This window comes from Copadichromis virginalis, linkage group LG1 (genome assembly GCF_057382275.1).
Source record: "Copadichromis virginalis isolate Kocher_CV1m ecotype Utaka linkage group LG1, C_Virginalis_male_GT1.1, whole genome shotgun sequence".
Classification (NCBI taxonomy): Eukaryota; Metazoa; Chordata; class Actinopteri; order Cichliformes; family Cichlidae; genus Copadichromis; species Copadichromis virginalis.
The window spans coordinates 31,216,637-31,238,667 of NC_140618.1; the positions used below are offsets into that span (position 1 = coordinate 31,216,637).

General features: G+C 42.3%; 1 protein-coding gene across 4 annotated transcripts in view; it reads left to right on the forward strand.

Annotated features, from left to right (window-relative positions):
* Positions 1-1,334: 1,334 nt before the first annotated feature.
* neo1a (neogenin 1a) overlaps positions 1,335-22,031 on the forward strand; it is a 156,233-nt gene continuing 135,536 nt past the window's right edge. For 2 of the 4 annotated variants that reach the window (XM_085459301.1, XM_085459317.1), the window contains exon 1: positions 1,335-1,970. In XM_085459301.1, coding sequence (XP_085315427.1) covers positions 1,880-1,970 — 91 coding nt within the window. In that variant the 5' untranslated portion in view covers positions 1,335-1,879. The remainder of the gene's footprint in view (positions 1,971-22,031) is intronic. The other 2 variants (XM_085459326.1, XM_085459310.1) reach the window with 1 other exon arrangement.

Here is a 22,031-nt window from a genome sequence, read left to right on the forward strand (position 1 = left end):
TATGTGGTGGAATGTGCAGAAAATAGGTTTAAATGTTAAACTAATTTCTTCCAGTCAGAGAATGTTGCATATAATTAAATTTTTGCTTGATGCATAAAGTTAAAAGATTAAAACTAATAAAACAAGTTAAAAAGAGACTTTTCCATTTGATTACATTTTGTATGATGGATTATGCAGAAAAAGTAGAATTGGGCTGAAAGATCTATCGCTTTATCACCTCTTCAGGTTGTAAATCGTGTTTTTAAAAAGTAACTAAGTAACTAAGTAATTAATTACTTTTGAAAATAAGTAATCAGTAAAGTAACGGGATTACTTTTTGGGGGAGGTAATCAGTAATTAGTTACTGATTACTTTTTTCAAGTAACTTGACCAACACTGATGGCCAAACTATTTAAAATGCTTTTCGGTTTGCCTTTTTATTTATATTTCATGAAGTTATTGGCTTTTCAAGTTTTTTCCAAGATGGCGCCTGTCTAATGGGAGTCTGTTGCTAATTAGCCACCAGTGCAAACCTCATAGATAAAAATAGGATGTTGTGAGGGGCACAGATTAATGAGCTGCGAGTCTCATGTATTATATCTTTATGTGATAGTGGGTCGTGATATTTAACAGCTTGTGTGTGGTGCTAATTAGTGAGACAGAGTAACACAACTGAATATTGATGTGAAGTATATCACTAAAATCTTAAGGAGATGAAGACTTCATTGATGATGTGAATTTGCTCAATATTTTGGCAGATATTAGAGGAGGGTGGATCGATCCAGATATCGGTAGTACTAGTGCGGACTGATACTTTGCTTCTATTCTGGAAGTTCAGTATGTATCCCACTGAATTTCGTGAAATGCCTACATTTGAAAAATATATACTTCCAACATTAAAAACATCATGATCCTCTGTGTTGACTGTCAGGTCTATTTTATTTATTGCCTATAAAACATTTAAACAACAGAAGTTGTGCTTTTAGGAACAGAAACCTTAACACTCCTGGTCTCCAAAAGTTTTAAAATGCATGAAAAACGGAAAGGTGTGTTAACTAGTCAGTGTGGAAAGTAAAAACACAGTGATTTAATGGTATTTAAAATGTGTTCAGCATTAATTATATTTGCAAATCGATGATGATTTGTGTCATAAATCATGGCACACTGCTCTCCTTCTAACTTTATAGATTAAAAGTATCAGTAAGGGTCAATACTGGCGCTGCGTTTACTTGGTATGGCACACCACTAGCGGAAATGAGGTGCTGTCGCTGCTTTGCACTCCCACTCCATATTTTAGCTTTCGCCTGAGCGCAAAGAAGCGGCCCATGATCCAAACCTCTGTGAGACTCCACGCCCTGTTTTCCGGGGAGCCCGTGGAGATCCAGCCCTACAACACGCTGCTCCTCTTACGTCCCGTCCGTGATCAGTGAGCTGGCCGCGGCAGAGATTTCTCCTTCGGCTTGGATCTTATCTTTTACTCCAACGGAGCTCTTTCTAGTCTTTTGCGCGCTCGGCAAATGTCGGGAGCGGTATAGTGGACGCGTCTGTGCCGAGTCGTGCGCAAATCTTTCTGAGACTGCGCCTCCGTGGCAATGGATTGATTTCAGTGGTTTTTTCCCTTCCCCAACCTCTGCCTCGATCAAGTTGAGAAAACAGTGTGTAACCTGCGGCTCTCTCCTTCCAGCTACATGTTTCATCCGGCCAGTTTTAAAAGTAGCCTACCTGGCTCCGGATGTTCCTGCACATTTTAGGACGTTGAACTTTTTTTTCCTTCTTCTCTTTGTGCATTCACAGGAGGTGGACGGGGATTTTAAGGATTTATATATATTTATTTATTTAAAAAACAAAAACAGCTTCTCCGGGGTTCTTAAAGCCTGCAAAGATTTATTCGTGAAAAGTGATGGCCGAGCGGGGAGCTCTGTCGCTCCTCTCTCTCCTCTGTCTCACCTTTCTCTACACGGAGACCACCGCTGCAAAGCATGTTGACAAAGGTAAATGCCCGCAACCCACTAATAGTTGTGCTGTGTGTCTGCTTCTTCGTGCCTCGGTTGGAGGAACTTGCCTGGGTTGTCTTAGAGGAGTTGGAATGGAAACACGCACGGAATGTCTCGGGAAGGGGGGAAATCAGACAGGGGGTTAGGTAGCTAATTCTGCGGCGTTCGGGTCAGACACACTTCCATATTTAGATAACTTTAAAAGTCGGCTACTTTCCACTACAGGCACACTGTTTAATCCGAGACCAGCCCCTCTTCCGAGCAGCAAAAGCAACACGCTTTCACACTCCGTCCTTTTGTCTGCGTGGAGGCTGTTGAGGCAGAACTGCTGATAGGTTTCTCCGGTTGTCTTTCAAGCCATTGCCAGACATGCGGTGTAGTTGTGTTCATGAGCGTGTCTCTGAATTATGTGCAATAAACCTGCAAAGGCCAAGCAACAGATTCTGCTTGGTGTGTTGGAGTCTATCCATCAATCTGTGTGAGACAAGGTGTGTGTGTGTGGTCATGGAATTTCCGGGGGGGGGCGCACACTTACACTATGCAAAGGGTCATTAGTGTTCACTGTCAGGTAATAAGCTGGCATCATCAGTCCAGCAGACATCTCATTACTGGGCGTCAATACATGTTTTGCTGATGGATAAACAGACCCGATTCATTTGCTTCTGTTAATTGTTTTGAAGTGCGGCCACTGCACTGCAGTGTGTGCATGTCGGTAATATATGTTCTTTCAACTAGTAGTATTGTCTCTCACACACAATTTCACCGATACTGGGCGTGATTTCTTGTTCTTAGAATAATGAGAGTGAGTGTGTGTGTAAGGGGGTGGGGGGTTCAGAAAAACCCAGCACACAGTCTGTTATTGGCACTTGGAGCCAGCGGTGCCTGAGATAAATTGGAGAGTCATGAGGAAAAATGTTTTTCCAGCAGTCATTGGAGTGCACAGCTCCAGCCCTTATCGCATACCCCATCGTGACAAAGTCATATCTTTATCATTTAAGCTGGCAGACCTTATCAAACACAGCAGCATGAGGTCTGGACCAAAAGAAAATGTGGCAGTAACTGACTCTTGTGCAACATGGCCCAATTTTCTCCGTTAATTCTCAGGATATGCAAATAAAAATACTTTTGTGTGTCAAAACAGAAGGTCCGTGCACCTTGTTTTTTTCTTTTTTTTGAAAGCACGCTGTGTGGTTTGTCACTTAAAAAGAATGAATGTGCAAAGAAAGAGAGAAGAGACGGGCCTCTGCTAGCTGTTGGGCTCTCTTGCGTGTGGAGCCTGATGAAAGACCCTTTCCTGCATGAAAAGAGCTCTGCAGTAGTGGAAGGGGAGATAGAGAGGGGAAAAAAGCCCCTCCTTGGCTTTGCTGGAGATCAGTACAAAAGAGAAATGGGGGTAGGGTGAAACAGGCCGACTGTCTGGAAAGTAATAAAACCAGGAGATTAAGGGGTCCAGGGAGTTCCTTTGGGAGCTTTGATTGATTCCAGAGAATTGGACTGGGACCCACACGCAGGGAGAGTTTCAAATTACTAATTGTGGGGTCCCCTTCTCCGAAAATATCTGTTTATCCAAAACACATTTCTTTGAGGTCCTGAATGTGGCCACAACTTTTATCTTTATCAAGGATGGCGGAGTTGTGGTCTTAACTTAAAAAAAAAAAGAGTTTTGAGTCTGTCTCGTTGGGTTTCGGGACTCGCTGTGTAACGTTGGAAAAACCTGTAAAGGTTCAGACAAACTGCTGCTATTGTTAGCCCTTTCTCCTCTGAAGCTCTTATGATGGAACTTTGAAAATGTCTCAAGAAGTTTTAAGGGATTTTTTTGGTAAACAAGTCCCAGTTAGAGGAGATCCATTTAGGCTCTTCTTTATCTCGGGGTTATCTCTGTAATCCTGCTGGGAGGGAGCTGAGTGCTGATTGTCTCCCACAGGACAATGCAAATAACTTGCTGAAATGTGTAAACATTTGGCAACCCTCTGGGCTCGCATTGCTCTCTCCAGGGTTTTATCCTCACATACCATCTTACATGCAACGCTGCTCAAGCCTTCTAAACAACCTTTCTTTTCTTTTGCGCGTTTAAGTTCTTCTCTCTGGACTCTGCTGCTAAGAACATAATTTACCACCTTTGTTTTGTTGTTTGGGAACGCCCTGGTGGTCCTAAATGACATTTTAGGGAGTGGGGGGGAGAGAAGGAAGGCTTAAAGGTGGATCATCATCCATGAATTTTCAAGAATAATTCAAGCATGACCCTCCGTCTGCTCTTTAATCTGTTCACAAAATGTGCAAAAATGTCCTCTTTTATCCATTTACACAAACTTCACCTCAAAAATGGACTGAGTCTTTTCCACAGGTCCACATGCTATTGTGATGATTTGAGAGGGGCCATGATGCAGAGTCATCTGCTGTCTCTGCTGCATAGAGTGTGCTGTTTACTGATCATTTATTTATGGGCTCCAATAGCTCATACTAAGTCCTAATGACCTCCATCCGCAGAGATACGGATAATTGCACATTTGGCCAAGTATTTGATTCATCTGCTTCACTAATGAAACCACCCCATTAGGCTATGCTACTGATCTGCAATTGCCACTGATGTGAGGGCTCAGTTTGTTGCTGCTCTTATGGCATAGTTGAAAACAACAGGCAGGTTGTGCCTTATTCCTTTTGTTCAAGGTTTGCAGGGGCAATAAAACAAAAAGCTGTTAATGAAATGATTTTTGCTAAGAACGGCGACAGCAGTTTATCACATGTAATTGGCAGCGTGAACGGGTGGATCAATATTCTCTGAATGCATGGCTTAACAGCTGCTGTTGCTTCTTTTAGGTAGTTGGGCTAAGTGTAATCACCCCCTTTCAGCTGTCCGGAGGCCGATTTATGATCCAGTGTTGGTATTTGTTTGCGTTTCTTTGCTCCTTTGCAGAGAGAAGCATTACGTGAAAAGTTTTGGAAGGGTTAGGGAGGCAGAATTTCACGCAGCCCTCTGAGCTAACAGTGCCCGCTCATAAGCGATGGGTGTGTTTAAATCAAATGCCGATTGGTTGAATGGGTTGAAGCTGGAGAGGACAATCTAAATTTTAAACACCCAACCCGGCTACCACAGAAGTCCTCATTTCTCTCTCTAGAGAGAAACTACAAGGATCAGTCAAAGCTGAAATACCAACAAAAGTAGTCGTCGTTTCTAGCAAACCGTATAAATGATGGGTGTAGTCACTGTAATGTCACCATAGCTAGTGAAGTACCATCATAACACATCTATAACAGGATTTTCTCCGTTGAAAATGTGGTGTTTCGTGAAACAAAAGAGCCCTCATTGACTAACGCCTTATAAATCACAAATATTACTTAAATATTACAAATATTATAAAATTATTATTTACAAGACAAACTTGATGCCCTTTTCATGAACCTGTGTACTGAGGTCACAAAGCAAGTGGATGTTTTCCAAATAAACTTCTGTACGAACACAAGCTGTCGCCCCCTGCTGGCCTTCGAAATTAATGCAGGTCAAATATACACACTTTACTTTTCAGGTCACGAACCTGCGACAATCTTTTATACTGTCTATACTCTATAGTTGTTCCACGGGCAGGCATACACATGCTCAAGCCTTCTGTGGCTAACCAATAGTTATTGTCTTTTATATCATCACATACGGTTCCCAAGTTTGTTAATTAGCTCATAAATTGCTCATATTTAAACACTGCCTACAGCGTAGACCGAAGTTACAAGATTGAGAATCAGAAGAATGTAGAATAAGTAGAGCATCCTTATCACATTTGATCCAGTTTCTTGCCATATAAAACTCGGTGTCAGTTGTGAGTTCGAAAGATTTCTCCATCAGACTAAGACTCTATTAAATTTGAAAATTTCCCCCTCCTTGTTAATTGTTCATAAGAGCTGTTGCTCTGGCATTGTTGGTCTCCGTTTGGGGCATAGACTAGACTGACTTGCTGGTTGCTGTGTTGCTGAAGCAGAGCTGCTTTGAGCGAAGCGAATCCAAACTTGCATCATGGTCTAAAACCCCGAGCAGATCATAGGCAAGCATATAGCTGTAGCTGCCCCCCTGCTAAGATGAAATGCTGCTTGTGTTGATGTGTTGCAGAGAAACACTAGTTTCTCCTACTCCTAGACATTCAGTGGCCTGTATCAGGGTTCTGAGTTTTCCTCTATACTACGTTACATGTAGTGTATGTAGTTTCTTGTTTTTTGAGTTTAGTAGGCAGATAAAAATGAGGTTTTACCTTGAGGAGTGCAGAAATAAACATTAGCATTTTGGGGGGGAAGTGATGTGTAGCAATGTTGAAGGTATTAAAAGCCAATTTTTCTATCAATATGAGGCATAGCAGCTGTCGTTCAAGTTAACTTTATTCGTCATGCTGTTTGAATGTTAAAGAGACCCATGTTCATAGAAGCTGGTTGGATGATGATGTTAATGCTGTCACTGTACTCTAGAGTCGTTTCATATATAAAGGGCTTAAAATGAAGATTTTCCTTTTCTTTATAAAGTCTCTGGTGCTGTCTTCAACCATCATGTTTCTCAGTTCTTTGAAAGCCAGTCTATTGTGTATTACAATTGGTCAGTTCACAGAAAGGCGCTCACATCAAGTGCGTCCTTCTTAGAGCTGAACTTCTCGGCTCAAGAGATGCTCCTGCTGTGCCTAAAAATATGTCAGACGGTGCACCTTTCCACTTCGACTACCGTCTGCCGTCTTTGTGTCTGCTCACCCTTTCATGTCAAAACAAAGAAAGCTGGGGGAAAAAAATGCTTGGACTTTAAAGAGGCTGACGAGTGTCTAGAGACCATAAAGCTGTCCATACTGCCCTGTGTAAAGACTCTTTTGAGACTTGGTAACCTGAGGGACATTACATCAACAGCATTTATATCCTTTACTGGAGACTTCCTGGAAACATATTTGCCTCACTCATTTTCACGCTTCCTTTTACGTCTATTTTAAAAATAGAACAGAATGCAAAATTTCTACTTCACTGTGCTGCAGCCAGGCTCTCCAGGCTTCCCCGTTCCTCTGTGATTGAGTGATGCTCCGGCTTAATGACCTTTGGGAGAGTGGAGGGTTTTTTTTTTTTTTTCATTTTCCTCAGGCTGCCTCAAATAGCAGCAGTATGAGCGAAGCATACGAAGAGGAGACTGAAATTATGGCTATGTGTCAATAAGAGCCCGGTTTCCCATCTTGGTCAGTGTGCTTCAGTGCACTTAAGGCAACTGTGTGTGCTGTGGGGTTTGTGCAAGCGAGTATCACTGGCTCAAGACCAAAAGCTGGAAAGAGCTGCGTTGTTGCGATGGGCCACGATCTTGACGATGTTTTCAGCTCAGCAGGACGTCTGTTTTTGGAGAGTTGCAGATTGTGTTTAGCCTACCTTGAAAATAATCTAATAAATAAGAATCAAAGAAAAATCATCATAGCGATCTTAAAGGCGTCTTTTCAGAAGATCCTGCAGAAATTAACCTTTTGATAGAATTTACCACCCCCTTTTTTTTTCTTTACCCTGTGATCATTTATTTTTCTTGTTTGACTGCAGATATTTAGAATATTATTGTTGTGTGTAAAGAGTTTATGTTCATTCAAAAAATAAACTGCATACAAATAAGAATCATTTTGGCCCTTTTTATATATTGAAGTGTTTATCCGAGCAGCACTTAGGCCTGTAAGTGAAAGTTGTCTCACTAACGTGCTGTAGTCTTGCGTTTGGATGTTTTGTAATATTTATGCAGTTCCAGCCGGTTGTGTTCTTCGGGACAGAGTGGCATTGTCCAGTCGTTCACTGCATGCAGTAAAATCACAGGAGCCAAGCTCTTGCGATGCAGTGCACGTCTTTTATAACTGCAGCGTGACAGCAGCAAATGGAAGGACGTGTGTACTGATGTTAGATTTAAGTAGTGAACGGCAAGCAAAGGAGTAGTTTCCCCTGGTTTGGTGTTCAGGCAAAACCTTGAAGGATTCCGGGGGAATCTTTTTACAAGCACAGCAGGCCAGCGAGAAGTTTTCTTTTTTAACCTAAAAATTTTTCCTCCAACTTTTGCTATTTTGGTTCCCCTGAGCTCCTGTCGTGGTGTCTTCTGTCGGTAGTGGCAGCTGCATAGGATTATGACACATGCAAGCTGTGCTTGTCAGATGAGCCTCAGCTAATGAGTGCAAGGCTCTTATACACAAAACTGTTTTTACAGCCCCGGGGAGCATATTACAGGCATTTCCTATTAAAATAAGATCTCTTAAACCTTTTTTTTTTCTTTTTTTTTCTTTTTTACAGTGCTTAAATTTCCCTGTCCCTAAAACTTTTGTAAATCCTTTAAGGTTGTATTTATTGTATTTTTATGTAAATACTGGAAAAATGTAATAAAGCTGAAAGAACTGGAATAGCAGTTGTGGTTTAAATCTTTAAAAGCAGATCTGAGTGTTCCTGTCCAGGCTTTTCTAGTCACTGTTAGAAGAGTTTGCGAGAACTATGGCAAGATATCTCTGTATTCAGAGACTTTCACTTGAAGCAGTCTCACGGTTGCATCTCTTAACAACTACATGTGAAGGACATTTAAAAAAATAGTCTTTTCAGAAGGAAGCACATAGGATGGAAAAATAGCAGATATCTGAAGTATAAGTGGAACGCAAAACAAGCAGACGAGACTCGAACATCCACGTGGGTTGTGCTTATTACTACATAGGGTTAAATGTTAGATGGCATCACCTTCTTGCAGAGGTTGGATTAACCCACTCTCGTACTGTCAGTCGTTGTTTCTAAGAATCTTGAATTTGATTTGGTGTCATTTATATTTTTAATCTAACTGTGTGGTGTCGAGTTTCATTCTTGGCAGCAGTCCTGGTTGTAAATTAAGAGAGACTAATACTCTTTCTTGAAAGATGGATTAATAACCTTCATTTGGGTGCACTCTACCTGCTGGAGTCCCAACATCCCGCAGTCCTCAGACATGAATTTATTCTCTGCTGTCCTTTTGGAGGACATCCAGGGTGTGATGAATTAACCTGAAAGTCTTCTCGGTGGTGTAGTTCATGGTGTAGTGCAGTAGTTAAGTAGCTCGTGCTTCAGAGCGACTACAGGCAAACAAGAATCGATGCAGCTCCTCCAATATAATGATTTTTGTTCATCATAAACGTGCAGTATGGCTGATGCAATTTGAATCATTAATCCCAACATGAGATTGCTCTAATGGATTGTGTTTGATTGGGGCTGAACTACAGTGTTGTGTTTAACATAATCAATGTTCCTCTGCTCATATCACTGGTGCCCAGTTCAGCAGATCTTGTATGTTGGAGAGGTTTCATATACCCTTATAAGGTATCAGTCACCCATGTACACAGAGAGGCTCTCAGCCTTCATTCAGTCAAAGGAACATTGACTGAATGAAGGCATTTGTTGAAAGGGTGTGGGGGCAGTCAGTCACAGAGAGAGGATTGTGAGCTGTGCTCAGTGGAGCTTTCTGCCTTCGTCTTGTGCACGGCCGTGGTTCTTGGCAGCTTTAGACTTGGTGGGATGTGTGTGTATGTTTTGGTGGGTATTTGTATATAGGCGTATGCCACCCATCTGGGGTTGAACAGCTGTTTTATCAACAAGCTTCAGAGAGCTTTCCCGGCTTGACAAAAACTAGCAGATATTTGCATCTACTTTCACAGAGAATGAATAAATGGGACTGCTTTCACATAACTTTGCCACTGTGGCGTCACTGATCGGTGAGATTGACACTTAATTCGAGAAACATAATCATGGACGGATGCATTGATCGCCACACTCTTTTTATTTTTTCTTTATTGTGAAAGTTTAGTTTAGAACAAAATTACAGATTTGCTCGTGGCGGTGAATTGTAAAGACATTGGTAGATGTGTGGTTTGGTTTGTGAGAGAACATTGATTTCTAAAAATGAGTTTGGGAAAAGATTTATTTTTAGTCTTTTTTTTTTTTTTTTGAAGTTTGAAAATGTTGCGCTATTCTGGAAAACCAGATTACTGTCACATTGTGATTGAGTCGATTATTATTATGTTAGCTCTTGTAATCCAGTTCAGTATTGGTGCACAGCTCCCGCTGAAAGTTTTTCTTCTGTCGTTAATGAGCTGTGCCAAATATAGTAAATATGTGCCAGAACAATTCTGTTTGAAGTTGTATTTTCTCCTTCCTGGTGGGTTTTTTGCAAGCAGGGAACTGGTTTGTCTTCTTTCTCTCTAAGAAATCTATTGAAACCACTTAACTTTGAAGCGGAGTTGGTGTGTTAGTGTGCTACTGCTTCTGCGAGAACAGAAGACGGTGTCATTTTTCCTTTTTTTTTTTCCCCTTTTGTCCTGCACTGTACTTTTCCATGGAACTGTCTTGGCATGTAAAGCACATCAGCTTCCTGGATTGTTGAGTCTCAGTCATTAAGTTTAAACAGTTTAGGCTTTAGAGGTAGATCCAGGAGAGGGTTATGTACTTGTCGTGTATGTATCAACCAGTGTCCCTCTTCTTCTTGAAATCCCTCCAGTCAACCTCCCTGGTTTTATTTTGATTTTTACCTGCTGCTATGGTGATCCCTGAAAAAATTCTGGTGGTATGAACCAATGTTTCTGCTGCCAGAGTGAGCTGAAACGATTCTTTGAACAGTTCAGCATTAGATAGAGGCTCCTTTGTGCCACTGGGAGCTCCCCTTTGGCGTGGAGCTCTACCGACTGCAGTGGCTTCTCACCATGTTATTGGAGCCAGTTCCTTCTCAACTCTGAGCTCATCTGAAGCTAACAGAGGTCAAGAGTGACAGCTGAAATGGTGAAATTGCTGCTTTAAGCCTTTTTAATACGCTGCCATGATGTAATGGAATTGGCTGTCTCTTTTCTGCTTTTTTGGCCTTTCACAGTTGAATAAATGTGTCTCTCTGCGGCACTTATTTGAAACATGATGGCATTTCTACTGTATGTTAGAAACGCAGAGCTCTAAGTAACACAGAGCTTGAGCTTTCCAATCAAAATGCTAATTACATCCTGAAATTTGATTTAGAGTACAGGGGAGATGAATACATTTGATCAAAATGTCTGCCCCAAAATGTGACGTGCTCCTTTAAAAAAAAAAAATAGAGAACAGGAACTCTTAAAAAGGTATTCATTATTTGTGATTTTTGTAGCAAGACAAATTTGAGTAATTATAAGGGAATTTTTAAAATAAATGACTGGTTGTGATATAAAAGATGGAGTATGTTATTTTACTGAGAGGAAATGAAGTAACTGCACATTTCTACAGAAGCATTTTTTCCACTGCAGGAACTGGAGGCAGACTTGTGGTGCTGTGTCACTGCTATAGCAACGCCATTTGTTTACCTTCTCTAGAGCTCAAGAGACGAGCCCAGGCATGTCTGAGAGGAAGAGCCCTGTCAGCCTCCAATAAAAATCAATAATGATTTTAGTAAAAGTTGGAAACCGCAAATGTCTTTAACCCTTTAAAGCCGGTCGGAGCGGGCACGCCGGAGGACTTGTACTTACATCTTATGCCATCAGCTTGTCCTAGGTCACAGTTTCCTTCCACATATAGCTTTGCAAAAACTGCATAAAAAGCACTTGCAGCAACAAAAACATAATATTCCAGAAACACGCTTTGCCAATCCGATCAGCTGTTTGTAACTCTTAAATTTCTCTAACTAGAAATATATGTTAAAAAAAACAAAATGATTTTCAAATTTTTTTGTAGTTTATTGCACTTTTTTGCAATTTATGTAATTACTATGCACTTAATGCATACATATTATTAAAATTTGGGCTGTAATGGTTGTATTGATGTATATAAACTTGAAATGCTCACAGAAATGGCACTACAGCATGTAAAAATATAATATAAGCTCTGGCGGACTTGGTTCTACAGTAGGTCTTAAAGGGTTAATGACTTCAAGCAAAAGCTCACCTTTCAGTACAGCCAGCCGACTAAAAAGGAGATGCTAGCAGCATGTGTTGCTGGAGTACTTGCTAGTTGTGCTCCATATGACGGGAAGACCAAATAGTGGATGGAAATTACTCGCGTGTCTTTCATCCTTTCTTCCTCCCCTCAACCCCAACCGGTCATGGGAGATGGCTCCCCCTCCCTGAGCCTGGTTCTGCAACAGGTTTCTTCCAGTTAAAAGGGAGTTTCTCCTCCTCACCGTCACCAAATGCTTGCTCATAGGGAGTTGTATAACTGTTGGGGTTTTCTCCATATTATTGTAGGTTCTTTATCTTAACATATAAAGTGCCTTGAGGCGGCTGTTGTTGTAATTTTTTTTATTTTATTTATTTATTTTTTTCAGTTTTATTGCGTAACATTGTTAATTTAGAAGGTTAAATTACTTTGGTTAATGTTAAATTATGGTGTTAAGCATTTATTTAAAATTTCCAGGGAAATTTCTTGAAATATCACTGTATAATTTTGAGGCTATATCGCCCACATCTAACTCCTATGGTCAGAGCATTTAGCCTCTATTTGGCCTAATGCTAGAATGACTCCGCTCATCCTCACATACAGCACAACAGGGCTTCATTCACTGTTGGATTAAGCCATGTAGAACCTGAGAGCAGCATCTGGGGCGACACAGTCTCTTGAGCTGTCTAAATACAGATGTGACCTTCCTCTGTCTGAAATGGTGGAGAAGGAGGAGGATGAGCTTTGTCAGGACGAGCGGGGAGGTGAGGATTTCTGCCCAGCTTCAAGTGTACCCAAAGAGCAGTGATGGAAAGCAGCTGCATCAGTTTTTCCTTAAACACTGTCCCTTGAACTTTGAACCCACCCCATACCCCCCCCCCCCTTTTTTTTTATTCTTCAGCCTGTGGCAGGTCACAGCACGCAGCACCAGTGTGGCTGCATAGTGGAGAGCAGCCAGCAGGGAGCACCTGCAGAGGAATAGCAGGCGAGCAGCATTCCATCACAGGACCCCGAGACACAGATGTCATACGAGACACGAGGGAGGTGGTTGGAGTGGGGGGATGAGCGGAAGGGCCGATGGCAGAGGTTTTGGCATGGTGGGGCAGTAATGGGGTGGGATAGCAAGCCAGATGCTACCAACATATTCTTAATGAGGTTTCCCATCAAGAACACAGGGAGATGAACATTAATGACTACGGTTAAACTTGTCTGTTCATTTACTCCCCCCTTTTCAATCATGCTAGGATGAGGTGCCCGACATGTTTTGGGCGCATGATAATTGTTTTTTCCCCCCCTCTTTCAACCCATATTCAACTGTTTTTGGGCTACAAAGAGTGCAGCAGTTATTGGGATGAAATTTAAAAAAAGGATACTTTTTTTTTTTCTTTTAGGGCAATAATGTGAATTGTCAGTATGGTGTAGAGTGGATGCATAAAGATGCAGTTTTAATAGTAATGAGGTGGTGTTAATGCAGAGAATTATATTTGACTGTTATGAACAAATACAGGCACTGCATTGATGAGTGAAGTCACAGCCAGCAAAACACGAAGCTCCCTTTGTTAGTCATTGTCTTTACACAACAAAAGGATTCAAAGTATGTAACAACCTTAATTAAGGGCGGAGATGTTTGTATTTCTCCTGTGAAGGACAGCATGTTCTTGTATAACCTTTCCCTAGCTACCAACAACCCAAGTGCTTGAATTGATTATTAGTCGCTTGGGAGAAAGCAGAAATGCTTTTTCTGCTTGCATACTTCATTTACCTGGAGTAGTCTAAATTAGTCCTGAGTGCATAAGCATGTCACTCAAGCTTTCTGGACACCTGCTCAACAAATTTGCTCAAAGAGCACACATACACACAAATGCACTCGGAGCAAGATCCTAAAATATGTCCTGCAATCTGTTTCTGCCATATGGCTTATAATATTGTAGTGAAGTGTAGCAAGTCTAAATGAAAATTCACCCAAGATTATCTAATTAAGCAGGTGTGAAAGGAGCTTAATTCAAGATGGCTTTGGCATCTCTCACCAGTCTACAGTGGGGCAAAAAAGTATTTAGTCAGCCACCGATTGTGCAAGTTTCCCCACTTAAAATGATGACAGAGGTCAGTAATTTGCACCAGAGGTACACTTCAACTGTGAGAGACAGAATGTGAAAAAAAAATCCATGAATTCACATGGTAGGATTTGTAAAGAATTTATTCGTAAATCAGGGTGGAAAATAAGTATTTGGTCAACAACAAAAATACAACTCAATACTTTGTAACATAACCTTTGTTGGCAATAACCAGTGTTGGTCAAGTTACTTGAAAAAAGTAATCAGTAACTAATTACTGATTACTTCCCCAAAAAGTAATTCCATTACTTTACTGATTACTTATTTTCAAAAGTAATTAATTACTTAGTTACTTAGTTACTTTTTAAAAACACGATTTACAACCTGAAGAGGTGATAAAGCGATAGATCTTTCAGCCCAATTCTACTTTTTCTGCATACTCCATCATACAAAATGTAATCAAATGGAAAAGTCTCTTTTTTTAACTTGTTTTATCAGTTTTAATCTTTTAACTTTATGCATCAAGCAAAAATGTAATTATCTGCAACATTCTCTGACTTGAATAAATTAGTTTAACATTTAAACCTATTTTCTGCACATTCCAGCACATAAAATAAAATATTTTTTGTGTTTACACTCACTCTTTCAAATAGATGCAAGTAAAACACAGCAGGAAATAAATAAAGTCAAAGACTCAGCGGTCCTGTTGCTCTATTTTCACCTGTAAAGCAGGACTGCGGTAGGCGGAGGTTTACCCTGGTGCAGGTGTGCCGCGGTCAGTTGATGAATCCGCGAGTTTCTCTGTGAGTTTCCCATTACGTCGTTGTGCACTCGGTGCTTGCTTGGAAGTTTAGGGGGGGTTTTTTCACTGTAAAAAGTTTTCTTCCTACGCACAACGGACACTAATGTTTTTGTCACTTTTTATGGAATCAAACTCAAAGTAAGGTCAGTACTTCCACGCTTTGAATGCTGCACGCTCATACTCTCTCCTGCACTCGATATATGATCCACTGTTGATCTGCACACAGCTGTTGTCACTAACGGCGCACTCGCTTACGTCACTGTCATGAGACATTCTCGCAAAAAAATCACGGTTTTAGTAACGCAGTAACGCAGCGTTCCTACGGGAAAGTAACGGTAATCTAATTACCGTTTTTGCAATAGTAATCCCTTACTTTACTCGTTACTTGAAAAAAGTAATCAGATTACAGTAACGCGTTACAAGTAACGCGTTACTGCCCATCTCTGGCAATAACAGAGGTCAAACGTTTACTATAGGTCTTTACCAGGTTTGCACACACAGTAGCTGGTATTTTGGCCCATTCCTCCATGCAGATCTTCTCGAGAGCAGTGATGTTTTGGGGCTGTCGCCAAGCAACACGGACTTTCAACTCCCGCCACAGATTTTCTATGGGGTTGAGGTCTGGAGACTGGCTAGGCCACTCCAGGACTTTCAAATGCTTCTTACGGAGCCACTCCTTTGTTGCCCGGGCGGTGTGTTTTGGATCATTGTCATGTTGGAAGACCCAGCCTCGTTTCATCTTCAAAGTTCTCACTGATGGAAGGAGGTTTTGGCTCAAAATCTCACGATACATGGCCCCATTCATTCTGTCCTTAACACGGATCAGTCGTCCTGTCCCCTTGGCAGAAAAACAGCCCCATAGCATGATGTTTCCACCCCCATGCTTCACAGTAGGTATGGTGTTCTTGGGATGCAACTCAGTATTCTTCTTCCTCCAAACACGACGAGTTGAGTTTATACCAAAAAGTTCTACTTTGGTTTCATCTGACCACATGACATTCTCCCAATCCTCTGCTGTATCATCCATGTGCTCTCTGGCAAACTTCAGACGGGCCTGGACATGCACTGGCTTCAGCAGCGGAACACGTCTGGCACTGCGGGATTTGATTCCCTGCCGTTGTAGTGTGTTACTGATGGTGACCTTTGTTACTTTGGTCCCAGCTCTCTGCAGGTCATTCACCAGGTCCCCCCGTGTGGTTCTGGGATCTTTGCTCACCGTTCTCATGATCATTTTGACCCCACGGGATGAGATCTTGCGTGGAGCCCCAGATTGAGGGAGATTATCAGTGGTCTTGTATGTCTTCCATTTTCTGATGATTGCTCCCACAGTTGATTTTTTCACACCAAGCTGCTTGCCTATTGTAGATTCACTCTTCCCAGTCTGGTGCAGGTCTACAATACTTTTCCTGGTGTCCTTCGAAAGCTCTTTGGTCTTGGCCATGGCGGAGTTTGGAGTCTGACTGTTTGAGGCTGTGGACAGGTGTCTTTTATACAGATGATGAGTTCAAACAGGTGCCATTCATACAGGTAACGAGTGGGGGACAGAAAAGCGTCTTACAGAAGACGTTACAGGTCTGTGGGAGCCAGAGATTTTCCATGTTTGAGGTGACCAAATACTTATTTTCCACCCTAATTTACGAATAAATTCTTTACAAATCCTACCATGTGGATTCATGGATTTTTTTTTCACATTCTGTCTCTCACAGTTGAAGTGTACCTCTGGTGCAAATTACTGACCTCTGTCATCATTTTAAGTGGGGGAACTTGCAGAATCGGTGGCTGACTAAATACTTTTTTGCCCCACTGTATGTTCAGTGCTATGAAGCCAACAGTTCATTCAGCTGGAAGATGTGAATTTTTTTTAATTTTTTTTTTTTTTTTTTTAAGCTGGGGACAAAGTGGCACGTTTCCATTTCTCTTCAAAAGAAGATGTCAGAAGTGGTCTCGAGTTATAAAAGGTAGTGGTTTTATTAGCCACTGCTAGCCTGTGGGGAGCTTTTTGTTGCAGAGTGACAGGGGACTTAATAATGAAGCTCTCTAACCCAATCAACCCTGAATCAATGGAGCCCCTCTTTCCCTTCTTTGTCCCTCTCCTGTTCCCCCTACAGTGCCACTGCATTCCCAGCCTGGCGGGGCAGTGTCTCCGGGCCAGGGCCATGTCACGCACCCCTTCTGGCCCCAAACAACCATGGTGGGGGGGTCAGGGGTTCAAGTGCTCCCCATGGGGCAGTGCATTGGATGCCTAGTGACTCTCGGCCCCAACCACTGTCAACACTGGCAATTAATATCTAATGAGAACAAAAGTAGCTCACCTCATATCTAGTCGTTTGGTTCACTGTTACTGCCCCATTCCCATTTTCCCGTTCTTCCACATCGGCTTTAAAGCAGGGGCGAGGATAGTCTCTGTTGGCTCAGCGCTGATAGTGAAGCGCTCAGAGAACATTCCTTGCGTGCTGCACAGAGGTTGAGTGTAGATTTTATGGGCTGTGTTTCTGCTAGTTCCACAAATACCTGTGGTTCATGTGCATGCTGTAGAAGCTTAACCCCTTCTCATGTGTGACATCTGAAATACAGCTGCTGGTTATATGATGGTATTACAAAGGCCTCTCTGCTACTGTATATCCCAATAACTGGGAAATCTTGAACAAATCTGCAGCTGGGTCTTCTTTTGTTTTCGTCTTGCGCTTGTGTTTCATCAAATTAGCTAGGTATTTAATTTGCCTTTAAAAGCACATACTGACATTTTGGAAAATTCATTTATTGGTTTCTATCAAGAGTTCAAGTTAGCAGATCGATGTAAATTTCATTTGTATGCACCTAATATGGAAATAAGACTTGGATGGATTTTCCATAGGTTATCACTGAGGCTAGAAACGGAGGGAACAGCTAGTCTCGCTGAAAAGTAAAATGATTAGCTACATGGTACAATTTATCACGTGACTAATTTGTCTTACTAAGCAGCACAGATTGCATATTTTTGGCTAGAAAGATCATTTCCTTCAGGATTTTTCTTTTTAAAACTGCCTTACTTTATATATACTTACAACTTGGTATATAACACCTTCTGAGTCTACTAACAGGCACCTGTTAGTAGACTGTGCGGGATTTATTTCAGGACTTGGGTTTGCTGGTCTAGATGCATATTTCCTAACATCATGTAAGAAATAAGCATCTGTGTTTATAATGCTTTAAAACAGTGGTCCCCAATCCCTGGGCCTCGGACCGGTACCGGTCCGTGAGTCGTTTGGTACCGGGCCGCGAGAGTAGAGGCTCAGGTGTGAAATGTATGGTTTTCAGGGTTTTTTGTTGTCGTTTTTATCGTTAACTCTGTTTTCCTGGGTCTTTTCATGTGTGTTATGAATAAATCTTCTTTTTTTCGGTACCGGTACTAGTTTTATTTTGTTGTATCTATCCGCGACACCTTAAAGGCCGGTCCGTGAAAATATTGTCGGGCATAAACCGGTCCGTGGCGCAAAAAAGGTTGGGGACCGCTGCTTTAAAACACCCATTTTCTATACTTTTATATTGAGGATATGCTATGAGTGTTGTGCTTTTGTTGCCATCCTGCAAAATGTATTTATTTAAACATAACAGAAGACTTGTGCTTTTGCATGCCTTTAATGCTTACTCTCTTCACAGAGCTGTTTTAAAGTTAAATTCATATAGATTCTTTAACATGTTGTAGTTAAAGGAAACCAAACAGTCGTCCTACCCATTCAAAGGTACTTAAAGCGCAGTATCCATGTGTTGTGGTTGTGGCTGGTCAGTGCATCTGCGATCTGTATTGATAAGATTTCCTGAGGGGAAACAATTGTGTGAAATGCAGGAAGCCATTAGGAAGCCAGGGACTCATGACTCTCCCTGCTGAGTAAATAGTGCCTGGGCCTCCCCGATTTCATCCACTTTTGAATGAGCCCCGCACTTGTAACAATAAAGGCAGGAAATGAACTGTACTCACACAGAAGCGTGCAGGATGCTCATTGTGTTCCTAATTGACCAAACTAGGTTGGGTGATGAAAGCAGACTTTTTCCCCCCCCCTTTGTTGGACAAAAATAACTCAAAGGTAGCATACAGTAGGTGTGGTCGAACAAGCAGCTAATGAGGCGGTATTTCATTTCAGCATAGTTTCATTTATTTATTTATTATCTTTAGATCATTTTGGGCTGTTGTGGTCACGTCCTAACTGACCCAGTTTGTGTGAAATGGGACCTCACAGCTCGGACCCATGACTGCCTAATGTTGCCTGGTATTGCTTACATGTGCACATACACGAGCAATGGAGAAAAAATAATAAAAAGTAGTGCATAGGAGAGAGCAGACGTGTCAGCACTTGGTACCTCATGTGCTGTGTGAAAACAATCACTCCCCACTTTCAGCTTGCTTATGATTTCCTAAGCTCATCTGGCTGCAACATCCTTGTTTTTTCTCTGTGGAAGGCAGCCATGACTCTCACCCAGACAGCATTACTTAAGTTGTCACCTGAGAAGCCCTCCTGGGGAAAGTTGTTTTGTCCTTGAGTGTAGACCATAAGCGTATTTAGGCTGATCTGTATTCAGGGGAGATTGGTAATGTAGTAGGGATTGAGGTTATGCCTCCTACCAGTCCTGCCGCTCAAGAGACAAAATTCAGCGTGTGTGTGTCTGTGTTGTGTGTGTGTCAGCACGCGCACTTTTAGCCATTAGCCTTTTCTTTCCGTGAACATTGGCTATGCACTAAGGTAATTGTAAACCAAGAATCAAATAAACCAGTTTCTAAATGGCCATTTTGGTTTCATTGTTGGGTAAAGAATGTGCGGCTCTCTGGCCCACTTTTTGTGCTCGGCATAATTGATATTTGCTTTACCCCTAGATTAAGTGACAGCTAAGCAGGTTAGTATTGAGGATTTTCCCCGATTAATTCCAAGAGTCCAATCTGAGCAGGCTGGCCACGCTCCCTGTATCATCCCGAACGTCTGCCTTACCTGGGATTTACTAGCATATGAAAGGGAAATGAGATCAGAGGTGATAAATCCTGCAGCAAAGCCTCCCTCAGTGAAAATGAGATGCCCACATGGTATTGTCTGTCAGCAGGTGCCCCTGCTCTCATTTCTGATAAATAGATTTTGAACATTCAGGTGATGGGAAGTGGGGTAGCCCTACTGAGTGCAGGCTTTTTTTCCCCTTTGTATTGTGCCTTGTAAAGCTATATGCTCCGGTCTGGCTGTCTTCCTTTTGTTGCAGTAGAGCCCCATTGTAGTGGTTACTCATTCACACCATGTCCACACACTGTTAGGTTCCCCCTATCCCAGCAGATTTGCAAGCAAGTAATTTAGGGGTTGTTAAGTGATTTAGCATCTGTCTTTGATAGGACCCTAGTGAGCCACAACTGCCACCCCCCTTTCCGCCCATCGCTGTCTGTGCCTGTGGCGTCAAGGCCTGCGTTTGAATTTCAATCAGCCCTGGATACATTGTTGTGTTTATTTGAGGGGGATGGGTTGGATGGGGTGTCAGTAGTAGTAGTAACTGACTGTGTGTGTGTGTGTGTCAATCAAATATTCAGCGTGACCAATGGGCAGCTCAATGGAGGCTAGTCGGTGTGTTCTCTGGGGGGCACACGTCTTTAACCGATGCCCGTAGGGCGAACTCTGCCCCTCACTTCTTTAGTTGACTGGCGCCACCCTCCCTTCCTCGTCATCCTCCTTCCACAACACAAACGCAGGCGGTGCAATCAATAACGGCCTCACCCTCCTCCTCCTTCTAGCACCCTACCTCCCCCCTGCTCCAACCTCTCTTCTCTGCTTTCTATCTATCAGCACAGTGTTTGATGTTGCTTCATCATTCTCTGTCATCCCCCCCGACACCTTGATGTGTGTAATTGTGTTAGATTTGTCATGGTGGCATAGTTATTTGGCCCAGCTGGTATTAAGCCAGAGGGCGTTATTCCACGTACCTGCAACCCAGGCATTAGTTGTAAAATATCCGTGGCGTCTCATTTTATTTCAATGTGGCATTTTGCAGTTGTGGTTCACTTGGTTCTCCCAGTACCCCAAGGTACGTTCCGTCCTTTATTAAGGACCATTTTGCATTTTCTAATTTCCATTGTTCCCAACTCGCTCTGCTTCTTCCCTCTCACCAGGCAGTGAGGCATAAGCGATCTCGCATTAAAAATCAAACCCCACAGCAGATTGGTTGTAGGAAATGAGAGGAATTGATGGGGGGGGGGGTGGAGAGAAAGAAGTCTCACACATAAACAGTCAGACAGATGCCAGCATCATAGTAAGGCTGTGAAAAATTGCTTGGAAAAAATGTATCATTGGACATTTCTGGCACTGAATTTTCATTAGCACCTTATTTCTTAAAGACTGCGCTCAGTGTGAAAATATTTGACAGTAACCGTTCTTATTTCCCCCCCAGAGGAAAACTGGCATTGCTTTCCAAATATCTGTTTGGAAAGGAATGCAGTTTCATTTGTGTCGGATGTAAAGATCACTGTGTTAATGTGGAGGCTGCGTGAGTAGACGCACAATGGAATCAGATGTGTCTTTGAAAAAAATGGGTTTTTTTTTTATTGGAAACCTTACCAGTGACGCTCCCAATTCATTATCTTCATCTTCGTTTCATCAAATCGCTTCATCAAACAATCCTCGTCTCCTAATGTAACACTGGCTAATTTCGTTTTGCGAGGCTTTTCTGTGCAACCTGTTGTGCGAGGAAAATCTAATCAATACATTTGTTTCGTGAGAAACAGTGGGGGGATGTAGTGCGAGAGGGGGAAAGATGGTGCGCACAGGAGACTGTGCAATGAGGAAGACGTAAGAGGCACTCTGAGAGAATCCGTCCTTGTCGATTATGCACGCGCTACAACCTTGACAGCCACATTAGATCTCTTTCTCCGTACACCAAACTACCATTAATAATGGATACATCTTTCTAGTTCTTTTTGCTTTCCTCTTCCCCTCCCCCCAGTATTGGCCCTTAAGGCGTCTACCCCTCTTTCCCTACCTCCATCCTGTCCTACTCTCCCCTTCCCCCCTGTCCCCCCACCGTTTCGGCTGCAAGCCCGCTACCCAGGAGCCACGGCAGGTGTGCACACATCTTACATGGTGCTGGCCACACAGCCTGCAGCACCCAAACAGTCATAATCAGACAGGCACACCCACCTGCTTGAGAAAGACCACTGTTGAATAGTTGCGTGTCTTTGCTTTCCCCTTTTTGTAGCGGTTCATGTTATCGGGGTTTAGATGAGGACATTAGCCTGGTTTTGTTTCTCCTGACAGAAGCCCACAGACGGTGACAAATGAATATCACACAAATTCTGCAAAGACACTGAGGATGAAACGGCACATACAAGCTATT